Source organism: Chiloscyllium plagiosum, unplaced genomic scaffold (assembly GCF_037043375.1).
Source record: "Chiloscyllium plagiosum isolate Xiang-an unplaced genomic scaffold, Cpla_swu_hap1 HiC_scaffold_2, whole genome shotgun sequence".
NCBI classification, from domain to species: Eukaryota; Metazoa; Chordata; class Chondrichthyes; order Orectolobiformes; family Hemiscylliidae; genus Chiloscyllium; species Chiloscyllium plagiosum.
The window spans coordinates 91,937,918-91,965,196 of NW_028270140.1; the positions used below are offsets into that span (position 1 = coordinate 91,937,918).

Genomic DNA, 27,279 nt, shown 5'->3' on the forward strand with positions numbered 1-27,279 from the left:
ATACCCGTGAAGGTAACGTTTATTCACATAGGCTAACAGCATTGGGTAAAGAGGTTACAATATTAAGAGACACCAGATATTCTCAGTCTGTGATACTGAAAGGTAAGGAGATATGTACCTCTGAAGGACTATTGCCAGAAAAGGTACTAGTTCATGGTGAGACAAAAGGTGCTTAATTATGTAAAGTGAGGTCAGAGTGTCCAGAGAAGAGTGGAGAATTTGTGGTAGGAGTACTGAACAAACTCTTAGCTCTAGGAGTACACTTTGTCCTTGCTAATGGTACAGCTGGCTCACTGGGAGGAGTGCTGCCTAATGTGGTTGAAAAGCTAGTGGAAACTCAGGCAACTGACCTATTGCAGGACACATACTCTGGAATATTTCCTGACTGTGTGGTAGTGAGGTCACAGTTGAAACAGGAGAGATCAAAAGAGTACAGGTAAGAAAGTTGAAGTGGGATTAGCAAGACTCTGTTTGATCAGATGGTTGACAAAAACCAGGAGCAGATAGATGACAATGCAGATATCTTTAGCTCAGATAAATTAACTGAGTTACAGCAGAAAGATGAAGATTTAAAGCAATTGTATTAAATGTCATACACAGAAAATGAATCAGAATGAATGCCTGAATGTTATTACCTTAAAAATTATGCCTTAATGAGGAAATGAAACCATCACATATTTAGGCAGATGAGAAATGGGCAGAAATTCATCAAACCAGCCAGTGGAGTACAGGAAGGAGGTATTGTGAGTGGCACATGAGGTACCACTTGGGAGTCATTTAGGAGTGAGGAAAACACAAGCTAAAATACAAAAACATTTTTACTGGTCAGGACTGCACAAGGATGAGATGTGCACCTATCGGCTCCACCCTCCTCTCCAGCCTATTACCTTTACCCCTTCCTCCATCCACCTATTGCACTCTCTACTACCTTCTCCCCAGCCCCACCATCTCCCATTTATCTCTCCATCCCCAAGGCTTCTAGCCTCATTCCTGATGAAGGGCTCCTGCCTGAAACATCGATTTTCCAGCTCCTCGGATGCTGCCTAACCTGCTGTGCTTTTCCAGCACCACTATAATCTTGACTCCAAGTCAATGTGTTTATTGATAGAGTTCCGGCTGGAATGCCATGCTTCTAAGAATTTTCATGTGTATCTCTATTTGGCTTGTCCTAGGATGGATGTGTTATGCCAGTCGAAGTGGTGTCCTTCCTCATCTGTATGTAAAGATACTAATGAGAGTGGATCATTTCTTTTTGTGTCTAGCTGATATTCATGTATCCTGGTGGCTAGTTTTCTGCCTGTTTGTCCAATGTAGTGTTTGTTACAGATCTTGCAAGGTATTTTGTAAATGACATTAGTTTTGCTCATTGTCTGTATCGGGTCTTTCAAGTTCATTAGCTGCTGTTTTAGTGTGTTGGTGGGTTTGTGGGCTACCATGATGCCAAGGGGTCTGAGTAGTCTGGCAGTCATTTCCGAGATGTCTTTGATGTAGGAGAGAGTGGCTAAGGTTTCTGGACACGTTTTGTCTGCTTGTTTGGGTTTGTTGCTGAGAAATCAGCAGACTGTGTTTTTTGGGTACCCATTATTTTTGAATACAGTATATAGATGATTTTCATCTGCTCTATGTAGTTCCTCTGTGCTGCAGTGTGTGTTGGCTCATTGAAATAATGTTCTTATGCAATTTCATTTGTGGATGTTGGGATGATTGCTTCTGTAATTTCATGTTTGGTCTGTATGTGTTGTTTTCCTGCAGTTTGTTGCCATTCCTACATGTCACAGTCGAGCAAACAGCCAATGGGGAACTTCAAACCACTGCCCCAGTATTAGCCACACCTAATTATTCGAAGTCATTCAAGGTGGCTATCGATGCAAGTGATGTGGGTGTCGGTGCTGTGCTTTTGCAAGAAGATGACAAGAAGATAGAAACACCTATCGGGTATTTCTCCAGGAAATTGAACATTCGTCAGCAGAAATTTAAGTATTTATGTTACCGGTAACATATCTGAGACAAATCATACACAGTGATCATAACCCATTGAAATTTGTGGATAAAGTTAAGGACAAATGGAGCTTGTTGTTACAACCATGTGATTTGAAAATAGTGCATGTGGCAGGATGAAAAAATGTGACTGCCAGCACATTAGTGAGACTTGAATGAGAAATTGAGGCGTTCGGTGGCAGGGGTACAACAGACTGAAACAGAATGTAGTTGTGCATGTTTGCATCTTTATAGAGTCAATATGCGTGTTTTAGAGTACTAACACTTTTTAAAGGGGTTTTAAAATGAAGCCATCTTTGGATATTGATGGATCTTTTTTTGAAAGGGGGGAGGTTTGACGAAGCTGCTCTTTAACAAGGTTAGGTTGTCCTTGTTTTTTTTCTTCAGGTTCTGAAAAGTCTGAGTTTGGATGGGCTTTAGGGCCAATTTGTTTACAGTAACAGATACTGCTTCTGGCAGTGGACTTTCAAGTTTAAAGAAAAACACTTGTACAATGAAAGGCCAGTTCTCCCAGCTCATCTTTTCTCTGTTTTTTTCAGCAGTAGTTGTGTGAAACATTGCTGGAATTGAGAAGCAATCTCAGGCTGGTTTTCTCTCTCTCTGACTCCTATCCTGTAAGAACCTGTGCTTGATTTTACCTTTGTGCCAAGGGGTTTTTATGGGGTTTGTCAAGAGTATTTTCGAACAGCATCATTAAATTGGGATAGTCTGTTGGATTTTCAGATAGAATAAGTTATGAAGTATTCTGTTTTCTGTTCTTTGTGTTTGATTCGGTAAGCTTGTAAATAAATTCTACTTTGTTTAAAACTAAGTGGTTTGACCAGCTGATTCTCTCCTGGAATATCCACTTTACTCCTGCTTAAAACAACTATCAAAGTTCTTGAAATGTTTTGATGGGTATGGCCTGGTCCATAACAGTACACCGACACACACACATTCACCATTCAACTCAATCAATTTTGTACTTCTGAAAACCATGTAAGTATGTTAATAGAAAACCTTCATGTATTACTATTAGGGGAGGAAACCTCGATCTGATGGGTGAGGTAAGTAAAAATTCAAGAAATTAACACCCACACCTGCCTGGTCTGACATATGTGAGACTCGGGATCACACACATTGGGATTGATTTGCAGGAAACAAAAACTTCCTGATCAGCATTTCTCACATTCCCAAAACAAATATTCAAAAATTTCTGCGAGATGGGCTCTAACATTACTAAAGCAGCTTGATGTCCTTCCACACTTTTACTCTTCTTTCTCCATTTCAGCCATGGAATAAATGATTACGCTTGTCCCATACTATTAATGTACATCTGATAAAAAAGAATAGAACTGGTGCAATTTCTAATGTAATATCTTAGTTTAACATATTAAAAAACATTTTTTCTTATTCTAATGCAACTATTTATCATATTTTGCTCAGAAAATGTAGCACTTTTTGGCAGAAGTCAGCATTAGTAAAACAATTCAATAATGCATTTAGTAGACTTTAGCAAGGAACAAAGATGTCCCAAAAATATGTGGTCTCATCATTTACTACATCATTATCTTATATTAGTTGTTTGTGTAATAGTATCCTTTTTGCATTTGACAGGAAATGCATAATGATGGTAAAATTGTGTAACAGAAAAACATATGGCCATTTGGATACAGAACTGGCTCAAAGGTAGAAGATAGAGGGTGGTGGTGGAGGGTTGTTTTTCAGACTGGAGGCCTGTGACCAGTGGAGTGCCACAAGGATCGGTGCTGGGTCCTCTATTTTTTGTCATTTACATAAATGATTTGGATGCAAGCATAAGAGGTACAGTTAGTAAGTTTGCAGACGACACCAAAATTGGAGGTGTAGTGGACAGCGAAGAAGGTTACCTCAGATTACAACAGGATCTGGACCAGATGGGCCAATGGGCTGAGAAGTGGCAGATGAAGTTTAATTCAGATAAATGCGAGGTGTTGCATTTTGGGAAAGCAAATCTTAGCAGGACTTATACACTTAATGGTAAGGTCCTAGGGAGTGTTGCTGAACAAAGAGACCTTGGAGTGCAGGTTCATAGCTCCTTGAAAGTAGAGTTGCACGTAGATAGGCTAGTGAAGAAAGCGTTTGGTATGCTTTCCTTTATTGGTCAGTGTATTGAGTACAGGAGTTGGGAGGTCATGTTGTGGCTGTACGGGACATTGGTTAGACCACTGTTGGAATATTGCGTGCAATTCTGGTCTCCTTCCTATTGGAAAGATGTTGTGAAACTCGAAAGGGTTCAAAAAAGATTTACAAGGATGTTGCCAGGGTTGGAGGATTTGAGCTATAGGGAGAGGCTGAATAGGCTGGGGCTGTTTTCCCTGGAGCGTCGGAGGCTGAGGGGTGATCTTATAGAGGTTTACCAAATTATGAGGGGCATGGATAGGATAAATAGACAAAGTCTTTTCCCTGGGATTGGGAGTCCAGAACTAGAGGGCATAGGTTTAGGGTGAGAGGGGAAAGATATAAAAGAGACCTAAGGGGCAACTTTTTCATGCAGAGGTACGTGCATGGAGTGAGCTGCCAGAGGATGTGGTGGAGGCTGGTACAATTGCAACATTTAGGAGGCATTTGGATGGGTATATAAATAAGAAGGGTTTTGAGGGATATGGGCCGGGTGCTGGCCGGTGGGACTAGATTGGGTTGGGATATCTGGTCAGCGTGGACAGGTTGGACTGAAGGGTCTGTTTCCTTGCTGTACATCTCTATGACTCTGACTCTATATGGATTACAACAATGGCTTAGTTATAAGTAATATTAGATGCATCCTATTCTACATATTAATAAATTAATTAGGAATCTGATGATAGGGGCACATCTTGCAAATAGCAACAAAATAACAGAAGTTCATGCTAACATTAAACAAAGAACTAGGGCATGCTGGAAATCTGAAACAGAAATAGAAATTTCTGGAGAAATTCAACAGGTCTGGCAACATGCATGTGGAGAAAGAGCAGAGTTAATGTTATGAGCACAGTGGCCCTTCTTCAGTACAGAATTTTATGTTATATTTGAGAGCTAGAATGGAAGCTTTCAAACGAAGATTTTCAATTTAAGTTTGAAAATTTTAAGGGTTTTGGAAATGAGCTTGCCCCAGTAAAGTGGCTAACATCACAAACTGGAAAATACTCAAAGAAGTACTTGGTACAATGCAAGATGAGTACACTCATTTGAAAGACAGAAGTTCCAATTGCATAGTTAAACAACCATGGTCAACAAATAAGACCAAAGACAGCGTTAAGCTAAAAGAAAAGGCCTACTACAAATGCAAGGCAAACTGGAAATATATTAGACCGGGAGAGTCACAAAGGAACGTAAAGATAGTAATGATGGCAATAGAAGACATTAACAAAATAATATCAAAACTGCAAGTTTTATTCTATATCCATTAAGAAAAATAGAAAAGTAGAGGGTAAAATGTTTCATTCAAGACTGATGCTTACAAGTTCACATTAGATAAGAAGAAAAGGCTTGTGTCAGAATGCTAGTGGGCAATGAATAAAATTCCAGTGTCACAAAAGGATTGAAATATAAGTCAAGGAATTAAGCAGATTGACTATCTGTGAAAAAAAAACATGATCATTAATATAATGAGAAATAAGTTGCATATCTCCAAGACATACTCATGTTCATAACACTTAGGAACACATAAAATAGGGGAGATGATGGCCTCGTGGTACTATCGCTAGACTTAATCCAGAGACTCTGATAATGTTCTGGGACTTGGGTTTGCGTTCTGCCATGGCAAATGGTGGAATTAAAAGTCTAATGATGATAATGAAACCATTGTTGATGGAACAACCCAATTGGTTGTTCTAATGTCCTTCAGGGAAGGAAGTCTGCAGTCCACACTTGGTCTGACCTACATACAACTCCAAACCCACTTGGTTGACTCTTAATAGTCCTCTGGGCAATTAGAGATGGGTAATATATGTTGACCTAGCTAGAGACATCCACATTAAAGAATAAAAAGAAAACAGGCCACTCATTCTATCAAGAGTGCTCTACCATTCTTTAAATTAATTGTAAATGTCATTCCTCCATTTAAGATCAGTATCAGTTTGATGACATTTCTGTTAGATTTTACTTAGAAAAAGGAGTCAGGGTTTATGGAATGCAGAAGGGATGTTGTTCCAAAACCTAGGTTAGTTTAGTTATGGGCAGAATTTGTACACCCCACCTCATTCCAGCCAGCGCACCATTATGTAACTGAGGCCTTTAAATGGACAACCCTGGCATTTTACCTGTGGGAGAGATAGCACTTTGGGACATTACTGAAAGAAAGAAGGTAGCCTTACCTTTACTTGTGGTGGATGTGGAGACCTCCCAATGAGGCAGCATGAGCCTTACAGAAGGCTCTATCAGCAAGGTGGACTTGCCCATGAGAAAACTACTTCTCTGCATTCACAATCGACTGCAAGTATCCACTCCAAACCCACTTTGTGCAGAGACTCTTAACCTGACTGGGAATTACTGAGGCAAATTTCACTGTACTCTGCCCTAAAATCTCAGCCAAAATGATTAAGTACTTAAACTGGTCAAAGAGTGTCTCCATGGATGTCATTGTCTAATTCTTTTACATAGAATAGAAGTAGGCCATGCAACCCATGGCCTATAAAGAGGAACTCAAAGAGCCAATTATTGACGGAAGAAGTACACCATAAGATTCCACCACTTCCTCTGATAGCTCATTCCATACATGCACCACCCTTTGCATGTCTACCCTATCTATGCCCCACATGATTTTATAAATTTCGAGTAAGTCACCGCTCAGCCTCCGACGCTGCAGAGAAAACAGCCCCAACCTATTCAGCCACTCCCTAAAGCTTAGATCGTCCAACCCTCTTTAAAGAAGAAAATCTGCCATCCTTGTCTGGGCTGGCTTACATGTGACTCCAGATCCACAGTAAAGTGATTGACTTGTATCAGTCCTCTGAAATCGTCTCGCAAGCCATTCAATTTAAGAACAATTAAGAATGGGCAACTAAGGATAGTCTTGCTGTAGTGACACCCACATCTCATCAAATAATACGTTTTTAAAAACCTACTTACTGATGTTTAGCTTGGGATTGACCAGGGCGTTCACAAATTCTTAGATACTAAAGCAGCTTATGTCCATATGCAGCAAGAGCTGGAGAACATATAGTTTGGGTTGATAAATAAGAACTAAATTTTGCCGAACAGGCAATGATCATTTCCAAGAGAGAATCTAACCATCTTCCTTTGATGTTCAATGACATTACTCTTACTGAATCCTCCATAATCAACATCCTGGGGTTACCTTTGACCAGTGAGTATGTAGTGTTAATATGTTAAAGAGCTATTATAACAGAAATGACAGACAAGGAAAAGGTGTACTTAGCATCGTGAAAGAACTAGTGAGAGAGGTACTGGAGTCAAAGAGACATAGAGGTGTACAGCATGGAAACAGATCCTTCAGTCCAACTCGTCCATGCCGACCAAATATCCCAACCCAATCTAGTCCCATTTGCCAGCACTTTGCCCATATCCTTGTAAACCCTTCCTATTTCAGAACAATTGGAGAATGAATCAGAAATTGAAAACTAAAAAGCTGACCTTCCAGTAATCAGATTGGTTAACAGAAAAAGTTTGGTTCAATCATGTTTTAGTTTTCTGAAAAATATTGGAGACTATTGAGTCAAAGAGATGTACAACACGGAAACAGACCCTTCAGTCTAACTCGTCTATGCCGACCAGATATCCCAACCCAATCACGTCCCATCTGTCACCACCCATCCCATATCCCTCCAAAACCTTACTATTCATATACCCATCCAGATGTCTTTTAAATGTTGCAATTGTACTAGCCTCGACCACTTCCTCTGGCAGTTCATTCCATGCACGTGCCACTTTCTGCGTGAAAACATTGCTCCTTGGGTCTCTTTAATGGTTTTCCCCTCTCAACCTAAACCTAGGCCCTCCAGTTCTGGAATCCTCCACCCCAGGGAAAAGACTTTGTCTATTTATCCTATCTATGCCCTCATGATTTTATAAACCTCTATAAGGTCACCCCTCAGCCTCCGACACTCCAGGGAAAACAGCCCCAGGTTATTCAACCTCTCCCTACAGCTGAAATCCTCTAACCATGGCAACATCCTTGTAAGTCTTTTCTGAACCTTTTCAAGTTTCACAACATCCTTCCGATAGGAAGGAGACCAGAATTGCACACAATAGTGACCTAACTAATGTCTTGTACAGCTGCAACATGACCTCCCAACTCCTGCACTCAATAGTCTGACCAATAAAGGAAAACATACCAAACGTCTTCTTCACTCGCCTATCTACCTGCGACTTCACTTCTCTTTGTTCAGCAACACTCCTGAGGTCCTTACCATTAAGTGTATAAGTCCTGCTAAGATCTGCTTTCCAAAAATGCAACACCTCGCACTTATCTGAATTAAACTCCATCTGTCACTCTCAGCCCATTGGCCCATCTGATCAAGATCCTGTTGTAATCTGAGGTAACCTTCTTCACTGTCCACTACATCTGCAAACTTACTAACTATACCTCTTATACTCACATCCAAATCATTTATATAAATGACAAAAAGTAGCGGACCATGCAAAATCATAAATTACCTTCAGGGAAAACTTTCAGTAGTTAATTATGTCAATGTGGGAGTTGTGTTAGAAAACATCAGCTTTACAGACCCAACACATATTAGAGATATTAGCTCAAATGAGGGAAGAGATCAAGTTCATGATGGACAATAACATTATTGAACTGTATCATTGTAGCTGGGGCTCATCTATCGTAATAGCGTTGAAATTGGATGAGTCACAGAAATTCTAAACTAGTTCTTCCAAAGTCAAAGTGGTAACAATAATAAACTCAAAACCTGTTCCAAGACTGGAGGACTGCATCAAAAGAATTGGACATGCACAATCTTTAAAAAAAATTAATTTGCTAAAAGTAACCTTGGAAATTCCATTGACCAATAAAGACAAATAAAAAATTGGCTTTTGTTACATTAACTTTGTCAATGGAGTGTCACGCTGTTTGGAATTAAAAATTCACCATCAATGTTCAAAAGATTAACCAATAAATTAACTGAAGGACTGTGTAACTATGCTGTTTACATCAAACATTTTGTTGCTTTCAACCAAACCTGAAAGTAGCATTACCAACGACAACCCCATTGTCTTGGGAAATCTCCCATCCACCACTCCTTTCCATCTCTTATCCAAAATTAGTAAACCTGACTGCCCCAGTCAACGACTGTCTCTGCCTCCTCCTGCCCACTAAACTCATCTCTTATTATATCAACTCCGTCCTGTCCCCTCTGGTCCAGGAACCCCCCACCTATGTTCGGGACACAAAGCACAATCACCATCTACTTTGAAAGTTCTCGACCAGAAGTGTTTCGCTAGAACCTGAAAAGTGTATTTGATGCTGAGAGAGTCTAAGTTCAGTTGTATGACTAAATAAGGAAGAAGATACCAAAACTTTCAAAAGTAGGAATTAAATTAACAATTTAGCCAACCTATAGATGTGACAGAGAAGGAATACTCTGTAGTGTTAAGTGCTGTAAAATGATAGTGTTGCAATAGATGGGAGTGTATTTTTAAAGTTTGCTTTAAAATCTTTCAAATTGTCTTTACATATAAATAGCTTGGTCTGTTCTACTTTAATTTCTTTTCATTTGTGCAATAAAATTCATTAAAATCATTAAATCCTGATATGCGGCATTGCATACTTGTGTTTCAGTGGGACCACCTCATCAAACAAAAACTAAATACGATCTATCAAGCCAGATTTCAGTCTGGGATCATAACTTTCTGCTGATCTCCAGAACTGACTGTGCCCCTTCCCCAGCTGACATGGATGGATAGCCCCAACTGATTATTGACCAGACCTGTCAAGTCTCTGTACAGTTCCCCAAAACATCACCCAGTGAACATTCAGCTAAAATGAAATACATGCACAGATTTGTAATTTGAATAAAGCAATCTGGCATTTTACGTATATAGACGGTTCTGATATAACACAATAGTTCTGTTCTTGTGCGATCGCACATTATAAGAAAATCGTGCAATAGCTGTGTCATTTAAACTAACGGGGCCAGAATAGAGTTAAAACTGATAGAGGTACTGGAAGTTCGTGTTCTACAAATAATGATATAAATTCTTCAATCACGTAATGTCAATGTGCTTGAAGAAGTATGCGTTATAGCAGAATTATTGCAAATTAATACAGTTTGTCACTTAAAATAATTATAACAAAGGACATTTCCTTTCCTTGTCTGGTTTCCTCCAGTTTTCCATTAAATCTGCCCTGTTGTTTCCTACAAATAAAACAATTTGTGCTACTAACAAAAGATGTAATGGCATTTCTTATCTAAGCAAAATGTAAACTCACAGTTTTCTTCAGCATTTTCACAGCAAAAGGCTTCTCGGTTCCTTTTTGTCTACATTGATACACCACTGAAGTAGCACCGCTAAAAGAAAGATAATAATGCTTTTTCAGTCATTATTATACTTTATACTAATCATATGTAGGCATTCACATTTATAACATATAACTTTACTAAAAGCTGTTTTACATTTCTGTCAAATTCAACAACAATTTCTAATACCTTCTATACCTGCTTTCTCCTAGATATTTTGAATCAACCTATTCAAACATGCTAACAGATATCTCTGGTGCTGGATGGCACTTGAACCCAGACCTCCTGGCCTAGATGTAGAGACACTATCACTGCACCACAGAGCTCTCAAACCTTGTGACAAAGATCACAGTGTTACTCACTGGACCAGTGGTACACCAAAGCATTTCTTTCAGCATTTCTGTAACCTGCAATGGTTTATTCGAGGCATTTTTCCAAAAATAGTGCTGAGAAAATATGGTAACTCAGCCACAAGCATGTTACATTATAGTAGAACTAATAAACTAATTATTCTGACATTGATCAGTAAATTTTGTTCATAACAAATGTGTATTATGATATTTTCTGCAGCATAGTAGAAGAAACAGCAAGAATGATGAAGATTTCACAATTTTAGATTTAGATTTAGATTTCCGACAGTGTGGAAGCAGGCTTGGTATGAAAAAAATTATATCATTATAGTGTAATATGCAATGACCTTGGTTTATCATATCATATAGAAAAATATTGATTGAGTGAGCAGAAGGTTCAAATTCCACCCACCCTGGAGCTGTTAGTATCTCTTCCGCTGAGCTGGAATGTTCAAGTCCCATCAACCTTGGAGGTGGTAATATCTCATTCTATGGGCTGGAAGGGCTAATTGTGCAGAAGACAATTTTCAAGTTTGCAGATGATACAAAATTTGTAGGGATTTCATCACCCTTCTTTTGTCTGTGTCAGTCAATTGCATGTATGTAGGGCAGTTTTATAAAGGGACTAGAGTTTTAACAGTTGGAGTCATATGCCAATGCCCATAAATGTTTACTTGTAGCTAGAATCTATTTACTGCAATAAATAGTCATTCCTGTTAAGTACTGAAACATGGCCCATGTTTCTGTCAACCTGGGTCTATAAAAACAGGCAAATTGGGAAATTTGTGTGCTTGATTAAAAATTTAAACCATGTTTCAGAATATTAGGGCTTGATGTGCAGCATGCAGCCCAAGGAGGTGTAACAATAATGTGTCAGAATTTTGCTGCCTCTGGTTCCTTTCACTGATCTGGTGACATCTCAATGAACTCACAATACGTTGATCCCATGTATATGTTTTGTTAACCAATATGTCAACTATGATAACTAATACGTTAAAATACTATTAGTAACAGAAAATAGGCTGGATATGGTAGCAGCCAATGTGATGACAAGACCTGGTGTGTGGGGTTGGGGTAAGGACATGGGAGGACATTTCTCTGGCACAGCCCCCCGCCCCAAACCAACTCCCATTCCAACTTATCTCTCTCTGAACTGATTTTTTGAACGCTCCATACTCTCAGATCCAACCCTGGCTTTGTAATTAAGCCTGTTGACAAGGGTGGTACTGTTATTGTCTGACTTACTGACCTCTACATTACAGAGACTGAGCGCCAGATCTCACTTACCTCCTCCTGTCTCTCCCATCCATGATTCTACCATGCAACACCTGGCCAATGGGCCCACAACAGTCACTAATCTCATTTCATCTGGTGATCTCCCTGCCACTGCCTCTAAGATCATAGTCTCCCAACCCTCCTTCCCAAAATTCACAAGTAGAACTATCCAGACAGACCCATTGTTTCTGCCTGCTCCTGCCCCACAGAATTCATCTCTTCCACCTCGATTTGATTTTTCTCCCTTTGTCCAGGCCCTTCCCATTTACATCCACAATTCCTCTGAAGCGTTACAAAAGTTTCAGAATTTTCAGTTTACAGGCTCCAGCTGTCTTCTCTTTACAATGGTTGTGCAATTCCTATATACATCCATCCCCCATCATTCTTAGGGTTAGGAACATAGAACAGTACGACACAGTATAAGCCCTTTAGCACCCCATGCTGTGCCGACTTTTTATCCAATTCTAAGATCAAACTAATCTACATACCCTTCATTTTACTATTATCCACGTGCCTATCCAAGAGTCGCTTAAATGCCGCTAATGTATCTGACTCTACTACCACCACTCGCAGCATATCCCATGCATCCACTATTCTCAGTTTAAAGAGCTGACCTCTGACATCTCACCTAAACTTTCCTGCAATTACCTTAAAATTATGTTCCCTTGTGATAGCCATTTCCATCCTGGGAAAAAGTCTCTGTCTATCCACTCTATCCATGCCTCTCATCATCTTGTACACCTCTATCAAGTTGCCTCTCACCCATCTTCGCTCCAATGAGAAAAGACCTAGCTCCCTCAACCTTTCTTCAAAAGACCTGCTCTCCAATCCAGGCAGCATCCTGGTATATCTCCTCTGTACCTTCTCTAAAGCTGCCACATCCTTCCTATAATGAGGCAATCAGAACTGAACACAATATTCCAAGAATGGTCTAACCTGGGCTCTGTTCAGTTGCAGCATAACTTTGTGGCTCTTAAAATCAATCCCCCTGCTAATGAAAGTCAACATACCAAACGCCTTCTTAACAATCCTATCAACTTGGGTGGCAAAATTGAGGGATCTATGGACATCGACCCCCAAGATTCCTCTGTTCCTCCACACTGCCAAGAATCCTGCCTTAATGCTGTAATCAGCATTCAAATCTGACCTTCAAAAATGAATCACGTCAATTTTTTTTAGGTTGAACTCCATCTGCCACTTATCAGCCCAGTTCTGTATCCTGTCAATCTCCTGTTGCAACCTACAACAGCCATCCACACTATCCACCACTCCACCAACCTTCATGTCATTGGCAAACTCACTAACCCACCCTTCCACTTCCTCATCCAAGTCATTTTAAAAAATTACAAAGAGCAGAAATCCCAAAACAGGTACCTGCGGAACACCACTGGTTACCAAGCTCCAGACTGAAAACTTTCCATCAACTATCACCCTCTGTCTTCTATGGGCCAGCCAATTCTGTATTCAGACAGCCAGATTTCTCTGTATCCCATGCCTCAGTCCTTTATGACTGAGCCTACCATGCCTTATCAAACGCCTTGCTAAAATCCATGTACACCACATCCACTTATAGAGTCATAGAGATATATAGCACAGAAACAGGTCGTTCAGTCCAACTCGTCCATGCTGACTAGATATCCCAACCCAATCTAGTTCCACCGCCCCCTTTCCATCCAAACCCTTCCTATTCATTTACCCACCCAGATGCCTTTTAAATGTTGCAATTGTACCAGCTTCCACCACTTCCTCTGGCAGTTCATACCGTACACGTACCACCCTCTGCGTGAAAAAGTTACCCCTTCGGTCTCTTTTATATCTTTCCCCTCTCACCCTAAACCTATGCCCTCTAGTGCTGGACTCCCCCACCCCAGGGAAAAGACCTTGTCTATTTATCTTATCAATGTCCGTCATGATTTTATAAACCTCTACAAGGTCACCCCTCAGCCTCTGATGCTCCAGGGAAAACAGCCCCAGCCTATTCAGCCTCTCCCTATAACTCAAATCCTCCAAACCTGGCTACATCCTTGTAAAGCTTTTCTGAAACCTTTCAAGTTTCACAACATCCTTCTGATAGGAAGGAAACCAGAATTGCATGCAATATTCCAAAAGTGGCCTAACCAATGTCCTATACAGCTGTAACGTGACCTCCCAACTCCTGTACTCAACCCTCTGACCAATAAAGGAAAGCATACCAAACGCTTTCTTCACTATCTTATCCACCTGCAATTCTACTTTCAAGGAACTATGAACTTGCACTCCAAGGCCTCTTAATGTGTTTTGTCACATGCTCAAAGAATTCAATAAGGCTTCTGAGACATGACCTGTCCCTCACAAAGCCATGCTGACTATCTAGAATCAAACTGTCATTTTCCAAGTAATCATAAATCCTGCCTCTGAGAATCCTTTCTGATAATTTGCCCTGTAATTCCCAGGATTATCCCACCTCCACCTGGGAAAAAAGCCCCTACCCACCACCACCTGGCTGAGCTTGTCCTCACCCTGAACAACTTCTCTTTTAACTCCTCTTACTTTCTTCAGGTCAGAGGGATGGGCTGCATGGGTATCCGCATAGGCTCAAGTTATGCTTGTTTCTTTGTGGTGCACCTTGATCCAGTCCTGCTCAAGCCCCTATTCACAACTCTTTCTCAAGTATATCAATTACCTCATTGGTGCTGCTTCCCTATCTTGTCTGGAGTTAGAAAGTTTATGTTTTACTTCCAATTTCCACCTGGTTACTCTCTGTCTCCTCCCTTCTCTTTCTCCAAATCTCTGTTTCTATTTCTGGGGATAGGTTGGCCACCAATATCTACTACAACCCACTGAGTTGTAAGTTACCTTGACTATATAACTTCACATTCTGCTTTCTGTAAAGACTCAATTCCATTCTCCCAGTTCCTCTGTTGCACTGTACTATCATGCCAACTTCGACAAGTGGGCTTCTAAAATGTCCACATCTTGCCTAAACCAAGGATTCTCCAGCACCAGAGTTGATAGGACTCTCAGCCGGGCACGACCCATCTCCTGCACTTCGGCCCTCACCCCCTCTCTTCCCTTCCACAACAACAATAGGGTCCTCTTTGTCTTCATCTCCCATCACACCAGCATCCACATCCATAGGATCATTAACTGCCATTTCCACCAATTCCAGTTGGATGCCACTAGGCACATATTCCCCTTCCCTCCTTTCTCAGCTTTCTGCTGGCACCATTCCTCGAAGGAGACCCTGTTCCACTCATCCTTCACCCCCAACAAGCCCCAAAGCATCTTCCCCTGTAAATCACAGAAGGTGTAACACCTTGTTTATTTCCTCCCTCCTCAACAGCAAAGGCCCAAACACACCTCCCAGGTGAAGCAGCATTTTACCTGCATTTCATTCAATCTGGTCTACTGCATTTGCTGCTCAAAATGTGGTCTGCTATACTTTGTGGAAACGAAGCACAGATTGGGTGACTGCTTTGCAGAACACCCACATTCTGTCATCAAAGAAGACTCTGAGCTTCCAGTTACCTGCTGCTTATGTGTAGGTTAGGTGAATTAGCCATGCTAAAATGCCCAAAGTGTTCAGGGATGTGTAGGTTAGGTGGATTAGTCAGGGGTAAATAAAGAGTAGATGGGGAATGGGTCTGGGAGGGTTACTCTTCAGAGGGTAAATATGGACTTGTTGGGCCTAATGGCCTGTTTCCGCACTGTAAGGATTCTATGAATACAGCACCATGTTCCCTGGCCAACATCTTTGTCTGAGGCTTGCTGCAGTGCTCCAATGAAGCTTAGTGCAAGCTGGAAGAACAGCACCTCATTGTCCAATTGTGAACTCTGCAGTGGGCGGCACGGTGGCACAGTGGTTAGCACTGCTGCCTCACAGCGGCAGAGACCCGGGTTCAATTCCCGCCTCAGGCGACTGACTGTGTGGAGTTTGCACGTTCTCCCCGTGTCTGCGTGGGTTTCCTCCGGGTGCTCCGGTTTCCTCCCACAGTCCAAAGATGTGCAGGTCAGGTGAATTGGCCAGGCTAAATTGCCTGTTGTGTTAGGTAAGGGGTAGATGTAGGGGTATGGGTGGGTTGCGCTTCGGCGGGGCGGTGTGGACTTGTTGGGCCGAAGGGCCTGTTTCCACACTGTATGTAATCTAATCTAATCTAGCGGATTTAATATTGAGTTCAACAATTTTAGAGCTTGACGCACCTCCTTTTACCCCAACCCCCTCATAGGCCTTGTCATCACATGGGCTGCTGCCACACAAAACCCATTGTTAGATACTAATAGTGCCCATTACGTGGAGGTGTCTGTATTGGACTGGGCTGGACGAAGCCAGAAGTCACACAACATCAGGTTATAGTCCAACAAGTTTGTTTGCGATTACAAGCTTTCAGAGTGCTGCTCCTTCATCAGGTGAAATGTCAGTGTTGGACTATAACATGGTGTTGTGTAACTTCTGACATAGAACTGAATTGAATTGAATTGAATTTATTGTCACGTGTACCAAAGCACGTTGAAAAGCATAGTTCCCATTAGGAGCTATTCATTCCCCCGGACTGATTCTTACTCAGTCCTTTGTCTGTCCAATTGTTTTTCTCTCACTTTGAGCTCTATCTCCACCTATTGTTTACTCTCCACACACACAAACACACACACCCCCTCACCCCCACCCACCACCCACCTTGGGGTAAATACTAACCCGAGCTACCATCAGTTCCAAAGAAGCATCACTGGACCCAAAACATTAACTCTGATTTCTCTCCACATATGCTGCCAGACTAACCTGTTAATTTGGCCACTTATTTGATTTGTATGGCGTCAAAAACACTAGAGATGCTTGATTCCTATATGTGCAGGAGATTATTAACTGCACGCATGACAATCAAGTCAGTCTCAGATCAACCTGAAATATTCGTCAATCCGAAGGCATTCCATTCTTTAAAGTGGTACAGTTTGTATGTGATATTCTGGAAGCTTCCATGATTCTTTCATTCCGTGTCTGTCACAGCTTCCATAGGTTTTTTTAATGACAATATGTAAAGTGAGTTGTTAGCTCCTTGAAGTGAGAAGCCACATATCCACAATGGTTATCAAACCAGCAAGCTATTTGGTTGTTGAAGTTGGATTCAGGTGCCTCAGCAGACTTGGAGCTCCTTTCCTTGTAGACATCAAGGGTCTCCAGAATGATTATGGTCTGCTATGCCTTGAACCCAGAGTGATGTGGGAACAGCCAGCGGGCTGGAGGCCCAAGCGGTGCAGGGACAGCTAGCAGGCTAGGCAGGGACTGCCAATGGGTTGCAGGGACAGCCAGCGAGCTAGAGGCCCGAGCAGTGCAGGGACAGCCAGCGGGCTGGAGGCCCGAGGGGTGCAGGGACAGCCGGCAGGCTAGGCAGGGACTGCTAATGGGCTGCAGGGACAGCCAGTGGGCTGGAGGCCCGAGTGGTGCAGGGACAGCCAGCGGGCTGGAGGCACGAGCGATGCAGGGACAGCCAGCGGGCTGCAGGCACGAGCAGTGCAGTGACAGCCGACAGGCTGGAGGCCCGAGCACAGCATTACAATTGTTGGACTGGGGACCGACGCTGACCGTCAGCAGCTTGCAAACCCTGTTACACCCCATGTGGAAGCCCCCTGCGCTCATCTACTGCAGGCCCTTTATAGAAAGACTGTAAAGCTATCTTGTTAACCTCATTTCTCACCTTTTTTCTAACTTACACTATGAAGAACAAATGTAACTTTTTTCCTTTCTTTTTCTCTGTATTTCTCTATTTTGTATCTAAGATCTGTACCTAGGTACTTTGTACCTAAGATGGTGCCATTTGGGTGACATTATAAACTTTTCACTGTCCTCGTGTACTTCTGTACTTAAATATACATGACAATAAAGGATATTCTATTCTATTCTATTCCAGTTGTTAAGCGCAGCAACTTGCCAAAGCTCATTTGACAGAATCTTGCAATCCCACAACCTTTACCACCTACAGCAATAAGACATTAATTGTATTATCAAGGTTAAGGATGCATATATTAAGAAACAGAGGGGCTTGGAGTCTGGCTTTGCCACCTCTCGCCCCTGTAAATTGCTGTTTCTTATATACAGCTGTTAAAGTTAATTGTTTGCTTGTAACTTGTACCGTTTAATAAAATGAAAAAATCCATGAAAAAACTAAACTGAAAAGGCTTTTGTGGTGCAGGAATAGTGTCCTTACCTTCCCATCTAGGAGGCACAGTTTTAAGTCAGTTCATAGAAGTTCACAGAATCCCTACAGTGTGAAAACAGACCATTTGGCCCAACAAGTCCACACCAACCCTCTGAGACTATCCCACTCAGACCCATTCTCCTACCCTATCACTTTACATTTCTCCTGACTAATGCACCTAATCTACAGATCCTTGAACACTATGAGCAATTTAGCATGGCCAATTCACCTAACCTGTACATCTTTGGATTGTGGGAGGAAACCCACGCAAAAAGATGGAGGTCATGCAAACTCCAAACAGACAGTTGCCCGAGGCTGGAATCAAACCAAGGTCCCTGGCACTGTGAGGCAGCAGTGCTAACCACTGAGCCACCGCACTGCCCAACTGTTCCAGGAGAACGTCATAATATGTGTGGATAGGTTGATTGAACATACATACCTAATGATGAAAAAGAGTTTGTTAACATTACAATTATCCAGACACTTATCTTTTGGGCTCTTGTGGTGCAGTAGTAATGTCCCTAACTCTGAGCGAGGAGATCTGGGTTCAAGTGCTATCTGCTCTTGGTAAGAGGTGTGTCATACATCTTAAGACAGATTGATTAGAAAAACATTGATGCAAGGTTATGGAAATTGCTCTCATGTCAAATTTCAGGTCATTCCATCTATGATGCGAAAACCAGAACCCTTCCCACCATTAGGCGAAAATTGATCCAATCATATGAAAAAATATATGCAAAGAAACATTTTAGACTCTTGTGATGCAGTGGTAGTGCTCCTACCTTTGGATCAGGAAAGACTAGGCTCAAATCCCACATGCTCCAATGGTATGTTGTAACACAACTAAGCAGGTTAATTAAGAAATATCTATAGAGTTTACAGTACTCAGGCCAGGATGGCTGGGTTCAGGTCCTACCTTTTCTAAAGGTGTGAAATAATGCAGATTCTCTCATTAACTTCTCTACGGCCTGGATATAAAGGGTAATTATGAGTAATGAAACTTTGATTATTTAATTCTAGAGTTCAGTCCTCAACTTGTCCCATTTGCAAATATTAATTTAATGACCTATTATTGTCAAGAACAATACTTTCAGCCTTAATATGTAGACAATGTTAACAAAGTCAAAAATCATAAGACACCAGAATATAGTCCAACAGGTTTATTTGAAAACACTAGCTTTCAGAACACTGCTCCTTCATCAGGTACTAATGGTTCAAAAACTAGTGTTTTCAAATAAACATGTTGGACTATAACTTGATGTCATGTGGTTGTTGGCCTTGTCCAACCCACTTCAACACTGGCACCTCCACATCAATGTTAACAAATGTATAACAACAGAAACTTCTTCGAAAGTTGAACAGAGCCATCTACTGGTGATAGATGGAATTGATACAAAGGGAGAAATTGAAGGACAAACTACATACTTCCCAAAGCTTCCTAATCCAACATAACAGTAGTGCAGGATTTGCAATTTACTCTTCAATACAACCTCTTAATTTATTTAGATATATTTAGATATCTGATTAAGGCTAAACATTCAAGGTATGCCAAGTCCAGTGATTCGTGCTGTAAAACTATATGACTCAATGCTAGACCATTTATGGTCAATATCCAAAACAAAATAATGTGCAGCATCTCTTCACAGGTGCAAAGGCACTGCAAGTCTTTTTCAGAGTGTCTTAAATGCTGTACTATCCTCTAACTTATTTTAGCTTTTTTTAAAAGCAGTAATAGTAGGAAAGACTTGTGTTCCAAAACTTGCCACGTCCCTAGCTAAACTGTTCCAATAGAAATGACACTAGCGCTTACTCAACAATGTGGAAAATTGCCCTGTTATGTCTACTACTCAAAAAGCAGGAAAAATCCAACTCGGCAAGTTAACACCCCACCACTCGAGATTGATCATCAGTAAAGTAATAGAAGGATTCATCAACAGTGCTATGAGCACAGACCTTTTCATTGATACTTAGTTTGTATTTTAATACAGAGCTGAAAATGTGTTGCTGGAAAAGCGCAGCAGGTCAGGCAGCATCCAGGGAACAGGAGAATCGACGTTTCGGGCATAAGCCCTTCTTCAGGAATGAGGAAAGTTTGTCCAGCAGGCTAAGATAAAAGGTAGGGAGGAGGGACTTGGGGGAGGGGCGTCGGAAATGTGATAGGTGGAAAGAGGTCAAGGTGAGGGTGATAGGTCAGACTGGGGTGGGGGCGGAGAGGTCAGGAAGAAGATTGCAGGTTAGGAAGGCGGTGCTGAATTCAATGGATTTGACTGAGACAAGGTGGGGGGAGGGGAAATGAGGAAACTGGTGAAATCCGAGTTCATCCCTTGTGGTTGGAGGGTTCCTAGGCGGAAGATGAGGCGGTCTTCCTCCAACCGTCGTGTTGTTGTGGTCTGGCGATGGAGGAGTCCAAAGACCTGCATATCCTTGGTGGAGTGGGCCGGCTACTTGCGGAGCGTTTCAGAGAACACCTCTGGGACACCCGGACCAACCAACCCAACCACCCTGTGGCTCAACACTTCAACTCCCCCTCCCACTCCAGCAACACATTTTCAGCTCTGATCTCCAGCATCTGCAGACCTCACTTTCTCCTTGTATTTTAATACAGCCTATCTGCTTCTGACCTCACTCCAACTTTGATTCAAATATTAACAAAAGAAGTAAACTCGAGAGGGTGCCTTGGCATCAATCCCACATTCAGTTGATTATGACATTGATGACCCCTAGATAAACTAGAGACAATGGGAATTGGGGGAAAATTATCACTGGTTGGAGTTAGATCTAGCACAAAGGAAGACAGTTATGGTTGTTGGATGTTAGTCATCTCAGCTCCAGGACACCTCTCTAGGAGTTCCTCAGGGTAGTGTCCTAGACACAATCATCTTTGGTTGCTTCCCTCTGTCCTAAGGTCAGATGTGGGGATGTTTGCTGATGATTGCACCATGTTCAGCACTATTCATGACTCCTCAGATACTGAAGCAGTCCATGTTCAAGTGCAGAAATGATTTGGAAATGGCAGTGTTGGACTGGAGTGTACAAAGTTACAAATCACATAACAACAGGTTATAGTCCAACAGGTTTAATTGGAACCACTAGCTTTCAGAGCACCGCTCCTTCATCCGGTGATTGTGGAGTGCACAATAGTAAGACACAGAATTTATAGCAAAAGTTTACAGTGTAATGTAACTGAAATTATACATTGAAAAATACCTTGATTGTTTGTTAAATCTCTCATCTGTTAGAATGACCATGTTAGTTTCGCTTCTTTCATATGTAAATCACAAAATCTTTTTCAAAAGTTACATTCTCAGGTTAACTGTAACAACTGGTGTCAGCCCAAAATGCGTGTTGAAGGCATTAGCACCCTGTGTTCCCTGTCTGTGCCATAATATTTAGACTGATTCTAATCTAAAAAGTGAGTTAACAGAGTCTTACATGGATTCATGCAGTTTTTGAGCAAAGTACAATGTAACTCTGCAAGTACAAATTCACCCCACAAACGTATATGTGTATGTGTGCATGTGGGTTGTTGTGTGTGTGTGCGTGTGTGTGTGTCTGGGGTGGGGGTTTGTGAGTGTCTGTGAGAGAGAGTGTATGTGTGTGTGTGAGTGTAAAGTGTGGGAGTGTGTGTGTCTGGGGGGGGGGGGGGGGGGAGTTGTGGGTGTCTGTGAGTGAGAATGTATGTGTGTGTGTGAGTATAAAGTGTCTGAGTCTGTGAGAGGATGCATGTGTGGGTGTGGGTGTGGGAGTGTGTTTGTCTGTAGGAGGGTGTGTGTGTCTGGGGTGGGGGGTTGTGAGTGTCTGTGAGTGTCCCATACTCACACATGCACTCTCTCACAGACTTAGACACTTTACACTCACACACACACATATACTCTCTCTCAGACACTCACAATCCCCCACTCCAGACACACACACTCCCACACCTACATATGCATCCTCTCACAGATTTAGACACTTTACACTCACACACATATACACTCTCTCTCACAGACACCCACAACCCCCCACCCCAGACACGCACACACACACACTCCTACAGACACACACACTCCCACACTCACACATGCACCCTCTCACAGACTTAGACCACTTTACACTCTCACACACACATATACACTCTCTCTCACAGATACTCACAAACCCCCACCCCAGACACACACAAACACAAACACACACACACACACATACACATTTGTGGGGTGAATTTGAACTTGCAGAGTTATATTGTACTTTGCTCAAAAACTGCATGAATCCATGTAACACTCTGTTAACTCACTTTATAGATTAAAATGAGTCTAAACATTATGGCACAGTCAGGGAAAACAGGGGACTAACACCTTCAACATCGCAACATCTCATCTACGCTGACACCAATTGTTACAGTTAACCTGAGAATGTATGTTATGTGATTTGTAACCAAGTGCAGCAAGACTTGGATAATATCCAGGCTTGGGCAGACAAGTGCCGGATAACATTTCTGCCACCCATGTGCCAGGCAATGACTATCCCCACAGAATTGCCCATTGACACACACTGGAATTATTATTACTGAATCTGCCACTATCAACATGCTGGGGGTTAACACTGACCAGAAGCTGAACTGGACTAGTCATATAAATACATTGACTATAAGAGACTTGAAATCCTGCAGTAAGTAACACACCTCCTGACTCCCGAAGGCCTGTTCACCCGAGACAAGAATACTCCTCACTTGACTGGATGAGTGAAATTTGAACAACAATCAAGAAATGTGACCATCCAGGGAAAGCCCATTTGATTGGCACCACATCCACAAACATTCATTCCCTCCACCACTGATACAGAGTAATAGCACTATGTACCATTTATAAAATGCTCAACAAATTTTCACAAAGGTTTCTCACATAGCACCTTCCAAACCCACATCCACTGCTATTGAGAATTACAAGAACAGCAGATACATCCGAACAACATCACCAACAAGTTCATTTTAAAGCCACACGCCATCCTTACTTGGAAATACTTGGCTGTTCCTTCAGTGAGGATGAGTCAAAATCCTGGAACTCCTTTTCTAACCACTTGTTTGCAGAACTAAATGGATGACAGTGGTGAACAGGCTGAGAATGTTTTCCATGGAGCGTTGGTGACCTTATAGAGGTTTACAAAATTATGTGGGGCATGGAAGAGATAAATAGAAGTCTGTTCTCTGGGTTTGGGGAGTTCGAACTAGAAGGCATAGGTTTAGGGTGAGAGGGGAAAGATATAAAAGAGACCTAAGGGGCAACATTTTCACACAGAGGGTGGTATGTGTATGGAATAAGCTGCCAGAGGAAGTGGTGGACGCTGGTACAATTGCAACATTTAAGAGGCATTTTGGATGGGTATATGAGTAGGAGGGATTTGGAGGGATATGGGCTGGTGCTGGTAGGTGGGACTAGATTAGGTTGGGATATCTGATCGGCCTGGATGGGTTGAACCGAAGGGTCTGCTTCCATGCTGTACATCTCTGACTGTTCTCGGCAGCATTTCAGTAAGGCAAGTGCATTTTTAATCATTGCAAAAAAACGATGCGATCAGCATTGGAAACACCTCTTTGATGTAATGTTTCTATCATGACCTTGAGATCGTCTTCAGATAATCCAAAATTCGGATAATTGATATTTGGACAATCAAGGTTCCTCTGTATGCACATGCCACATCAACTACAATATTCTGTTGACTCAGCCTAAAACTGAGGCAAGTTAGTTAGATATGGTTTGAATTTAAATCAGTCCTCGTTTTCCTTAATAAATCTATACTTATCAAAGTGTCTGAAATTTTATCCCACCTTACAGTAGGCTTCAAGTTTCATTTTCTCCAGAGATGTGCCATATCATATCTGAGCAGTTTGATTAAAAATATCGATAATTTCCAAAAGCATTACCACTAGCTAAATTAAAAAGACGAGCACATAGTCACTGGCTTTATCTTTAACTACTCTCTGACCAAATTTGTTATTCTGGAACCACCTCCATATCAAATGAGAATTGAAAGATTGTCAGTGCCTATGCAATTCCTATCTACTTCCTATCAGAATCCTCAGATGCATCCCATTTGGTCCTGGTGACTCATCAACTCTTGAGTAAAGGCAGTCTTTCAAATGCACCCAATTTAATCAAATTTTTAGTCCATCTAGCATCTCAACTAGTTGCACTTCACTGAGGTAACACACTGGAAATCAATCTTCACTATTCCCAGAACCATAACTAAATGTATAGATTTTATAAAAATACACAAAATTCCCCAATGTACCTGTGTCTTAGATCCAGATTGACAGAAAGAACATACCAGGCTTCTGTATTTAACAGAGATTATCATCTCTTACAAATAAATAAATGCTAACTATCAGTATATAATTTTTGAACTATTGACATATAACGCGTCCAATTAAAACTCCAACTGCTTTATAAAGTTTCCCCAACACACACATAGAGACAGACACAAAGAACTGTTATGAGCAGAAAGAAAGATTAGGAAGAAGTTTAATGGTTCCTGTTCACAGATCTTGCTGAGATGATCCTTTCAATTTGCCAAAATTTGCTTTCCTCAACCTTTCTTTTCCAGATGTGTTCACTTCTATGCACAGAGCAACTGGTCCCCACTTACAAAGTCTCTGACCTATTGGTTGAAAGCCCTAGCTTTCAGCAATTGATGAGGGCAATAAACTGGCTTTCTTCAGGATTGAGGAAAGAATAGCATATTCTTTCCAGAGATCTGATGGCTTCTGACCAAGCATCAACTGCCAGAAGATATTCAGCTAATTGAGAGCCAATCACATGGTAGTTGGTAAGCAGAAGACCATTCTCATCAACAACTGATCACCATTCCACAGTCTATTCTGCCAATTGTTGCAGGTGAAAGTTTGTTTTGTACACACTGTCTTGCTCCAGTTTGTCTCTAACTAAACCTCCAATTGCTTGAACAAACACCAGTGTAAATAGTATTTACAATGAGTTTTGCTAACCTGCTTTTAACAAGTACCATAATGCTCTCCACAATCCTTAGATTTTAAAATAGTCCTTTTTCCATTTCAGGCCACAATCAAAAATACAGAAAAATAAAAGAGATGGTCTTTACAAGTACTTCTTTGATTTTGACTTTGACAGCAACTTCTTGCTTGGTAAAGGCAGAAGCAAAGTACTTACTTATAACAGTAAGCCATGTATGTGAAGGAGTCCTTGGCCTCATCACTTCTCTTGCACTGTGCTACTATTGAAATTATTGTATTGAAATTACAGGCTCATTCATGCCTTAGTTATCTCAAGAATCAGAAAATCCAATTAACTTCAATATGGTCTTTAGAGAGAATCTGGCACTTCCCCTTGACACTCAATGTCACTATAATTGCTGAATCCCCCACCGCTAGATTCTGGGAATTAATATTAACTAGAAACTGAAATGCATATAAATACTGTGGCTCCAAGAACCGGTCAGATGATGGGAAATCTGGGAGCAATTCACCTCCTAACTCCTCAAAGTATACACACCTATAAAATACAAAAGTATAATGTAATAGTCGCTACTTTCCTAGATGAGTGCGGCTCCAACAAGGTTCAGGAAGATCAAACGCAAGACAAACCAACCCATTAGAACCCATGTCCCCAAAACATTAGCCTGGGCCCCTGGAGTGACATTATCTCTCAGTTATAACTTTGTGTCACTGGTTGAGTAGTTGAGAATTATCCTCTGCATAAGTAGGTTGAAAAGCATCCATTAGATTAGATTAGATTTGCTACAGTGTGGAAACGGGCTCTTTGCCCAACAAGTCCACACCGACCCTCCGAAGAGTGACCCTCCGAAGAGTAACCCACCCAGACCCATTTTCCTTCTGACTAATGCACCTAACACCATGGGCAATTTAGCATGACCAATTCACCTGACCTGCACATCTTTGGACTGTGGGAGGAAACCAGAGCACCCGGACGAAATCCACGAAGACACAAGGAGAATGTGCAAACTCCACACAGACAGTCACCCAAGGCAGGAATCGAACCCTGGTCCCTGGTGCTGAGAGGCAGCAGTGCTAACCACTGAGCCACCGTACCACCCCAATACTGAGAAGTGTGAAGTGAGACATTTTAATAGGAAGTACATGGAGAAACAACACAAACCAAAGGATAGAAATGTAAATAGGCTGTGAGAGCAGACAGATCTGGGCATATGTGTGCAAATAAGTAATTAAAGGTTGCAGGACAGGTTGAGACCAGTTAAATATGCATATAAAATTATGGTTTTATTATTGAGGCAGTGGCATAGTGGTAATGTCACTGGACTAGTGATCCAGAACCCCAGGTTAATGTACTGAGGGCATGTGTTTAAATTCCACCATGACAAATGGTTAAAATTTGAATCCAGTTTGGAATTGAATCATAGATATAAGAGCAAGATAGTTATCTCAAACTCGTATGATGTTGATTCGGCCTCAACTGGAATATACATCCAGTTCTGAGCACCACACTTTATGAAGGATGTGAAGGCACTGGGAGGTTTAGGAGAACAGTTGCTTGAGAGAAGATCTGTTGAAGTATTCAATGTCCAGACCTCTCCTAATCTTATGAGATAGTGATAACCATTGTGAAAGGATCAAGAACAAAAGGGCACTGATTTAATTAGTAATTAGTAATACAAGGCTGAAACTCTCTCATGCAGGGAATGGTTATGCTCGAGGAGGCACTATTTGAATGTGTAGTAGAAACATGTTCAATCAAGGCAAAAGGGAATTTTGGTGGTAGTTTGAAAAAGTACATGTTTGTGATGGAGGCAGGGGGATGAATACAATAATCAGCACCAGAAAAATGTATGAGGGAAACTAATTTGAGTATGAATCTCCTCCATCATTCGATCATGGCGGTTATGTTTATCAACCCCATTCTCCTGCCTTGTCCCCATAACCCTTAATCTCCTTACTAATCAAGAATAATCGAGAACCTATCTCTGCTTTAAATGACTTAGTCTCCACAGTCTTCTGTGGCGAGGAGTTCCACAGATTCACCACCTTATAGTACCCATGGCTCTGCACTATGTTCACAAGACTGGCATGCTGAC

At 41.5% G+C, this 27,279-nt stretch overlaps 1 protein-coding gene across 3 annotated transcripts in view; it reads right to left on the reverse strand.

Moving 5' to 3' along the window:
* Positions 1-27,279, reverse strand: part of LOC122560168 (calcium/calmodulin-dependent protein kinase type IV) — a 163,190-nt gene that overhangs the window by 83,343 nt on the left and 52,568 nt on the right. For all 3 annotated transcript variants that reach the window (XM_043710559.2, XM_043710542.2, XM_043710525.2), the window contains exon 2: positions 10,394-10,472. In XM_043710559.2, coding sequence (XP_043566494.1) covers positions 10,394-10,408 — 15 coding nt within the window. In that variant the 5' untranslated portion in view covers positions 10,409-10,472. The remainder of the gene's footprint in view (positions 1-10,393; positions 10,473-27,279) is intronic.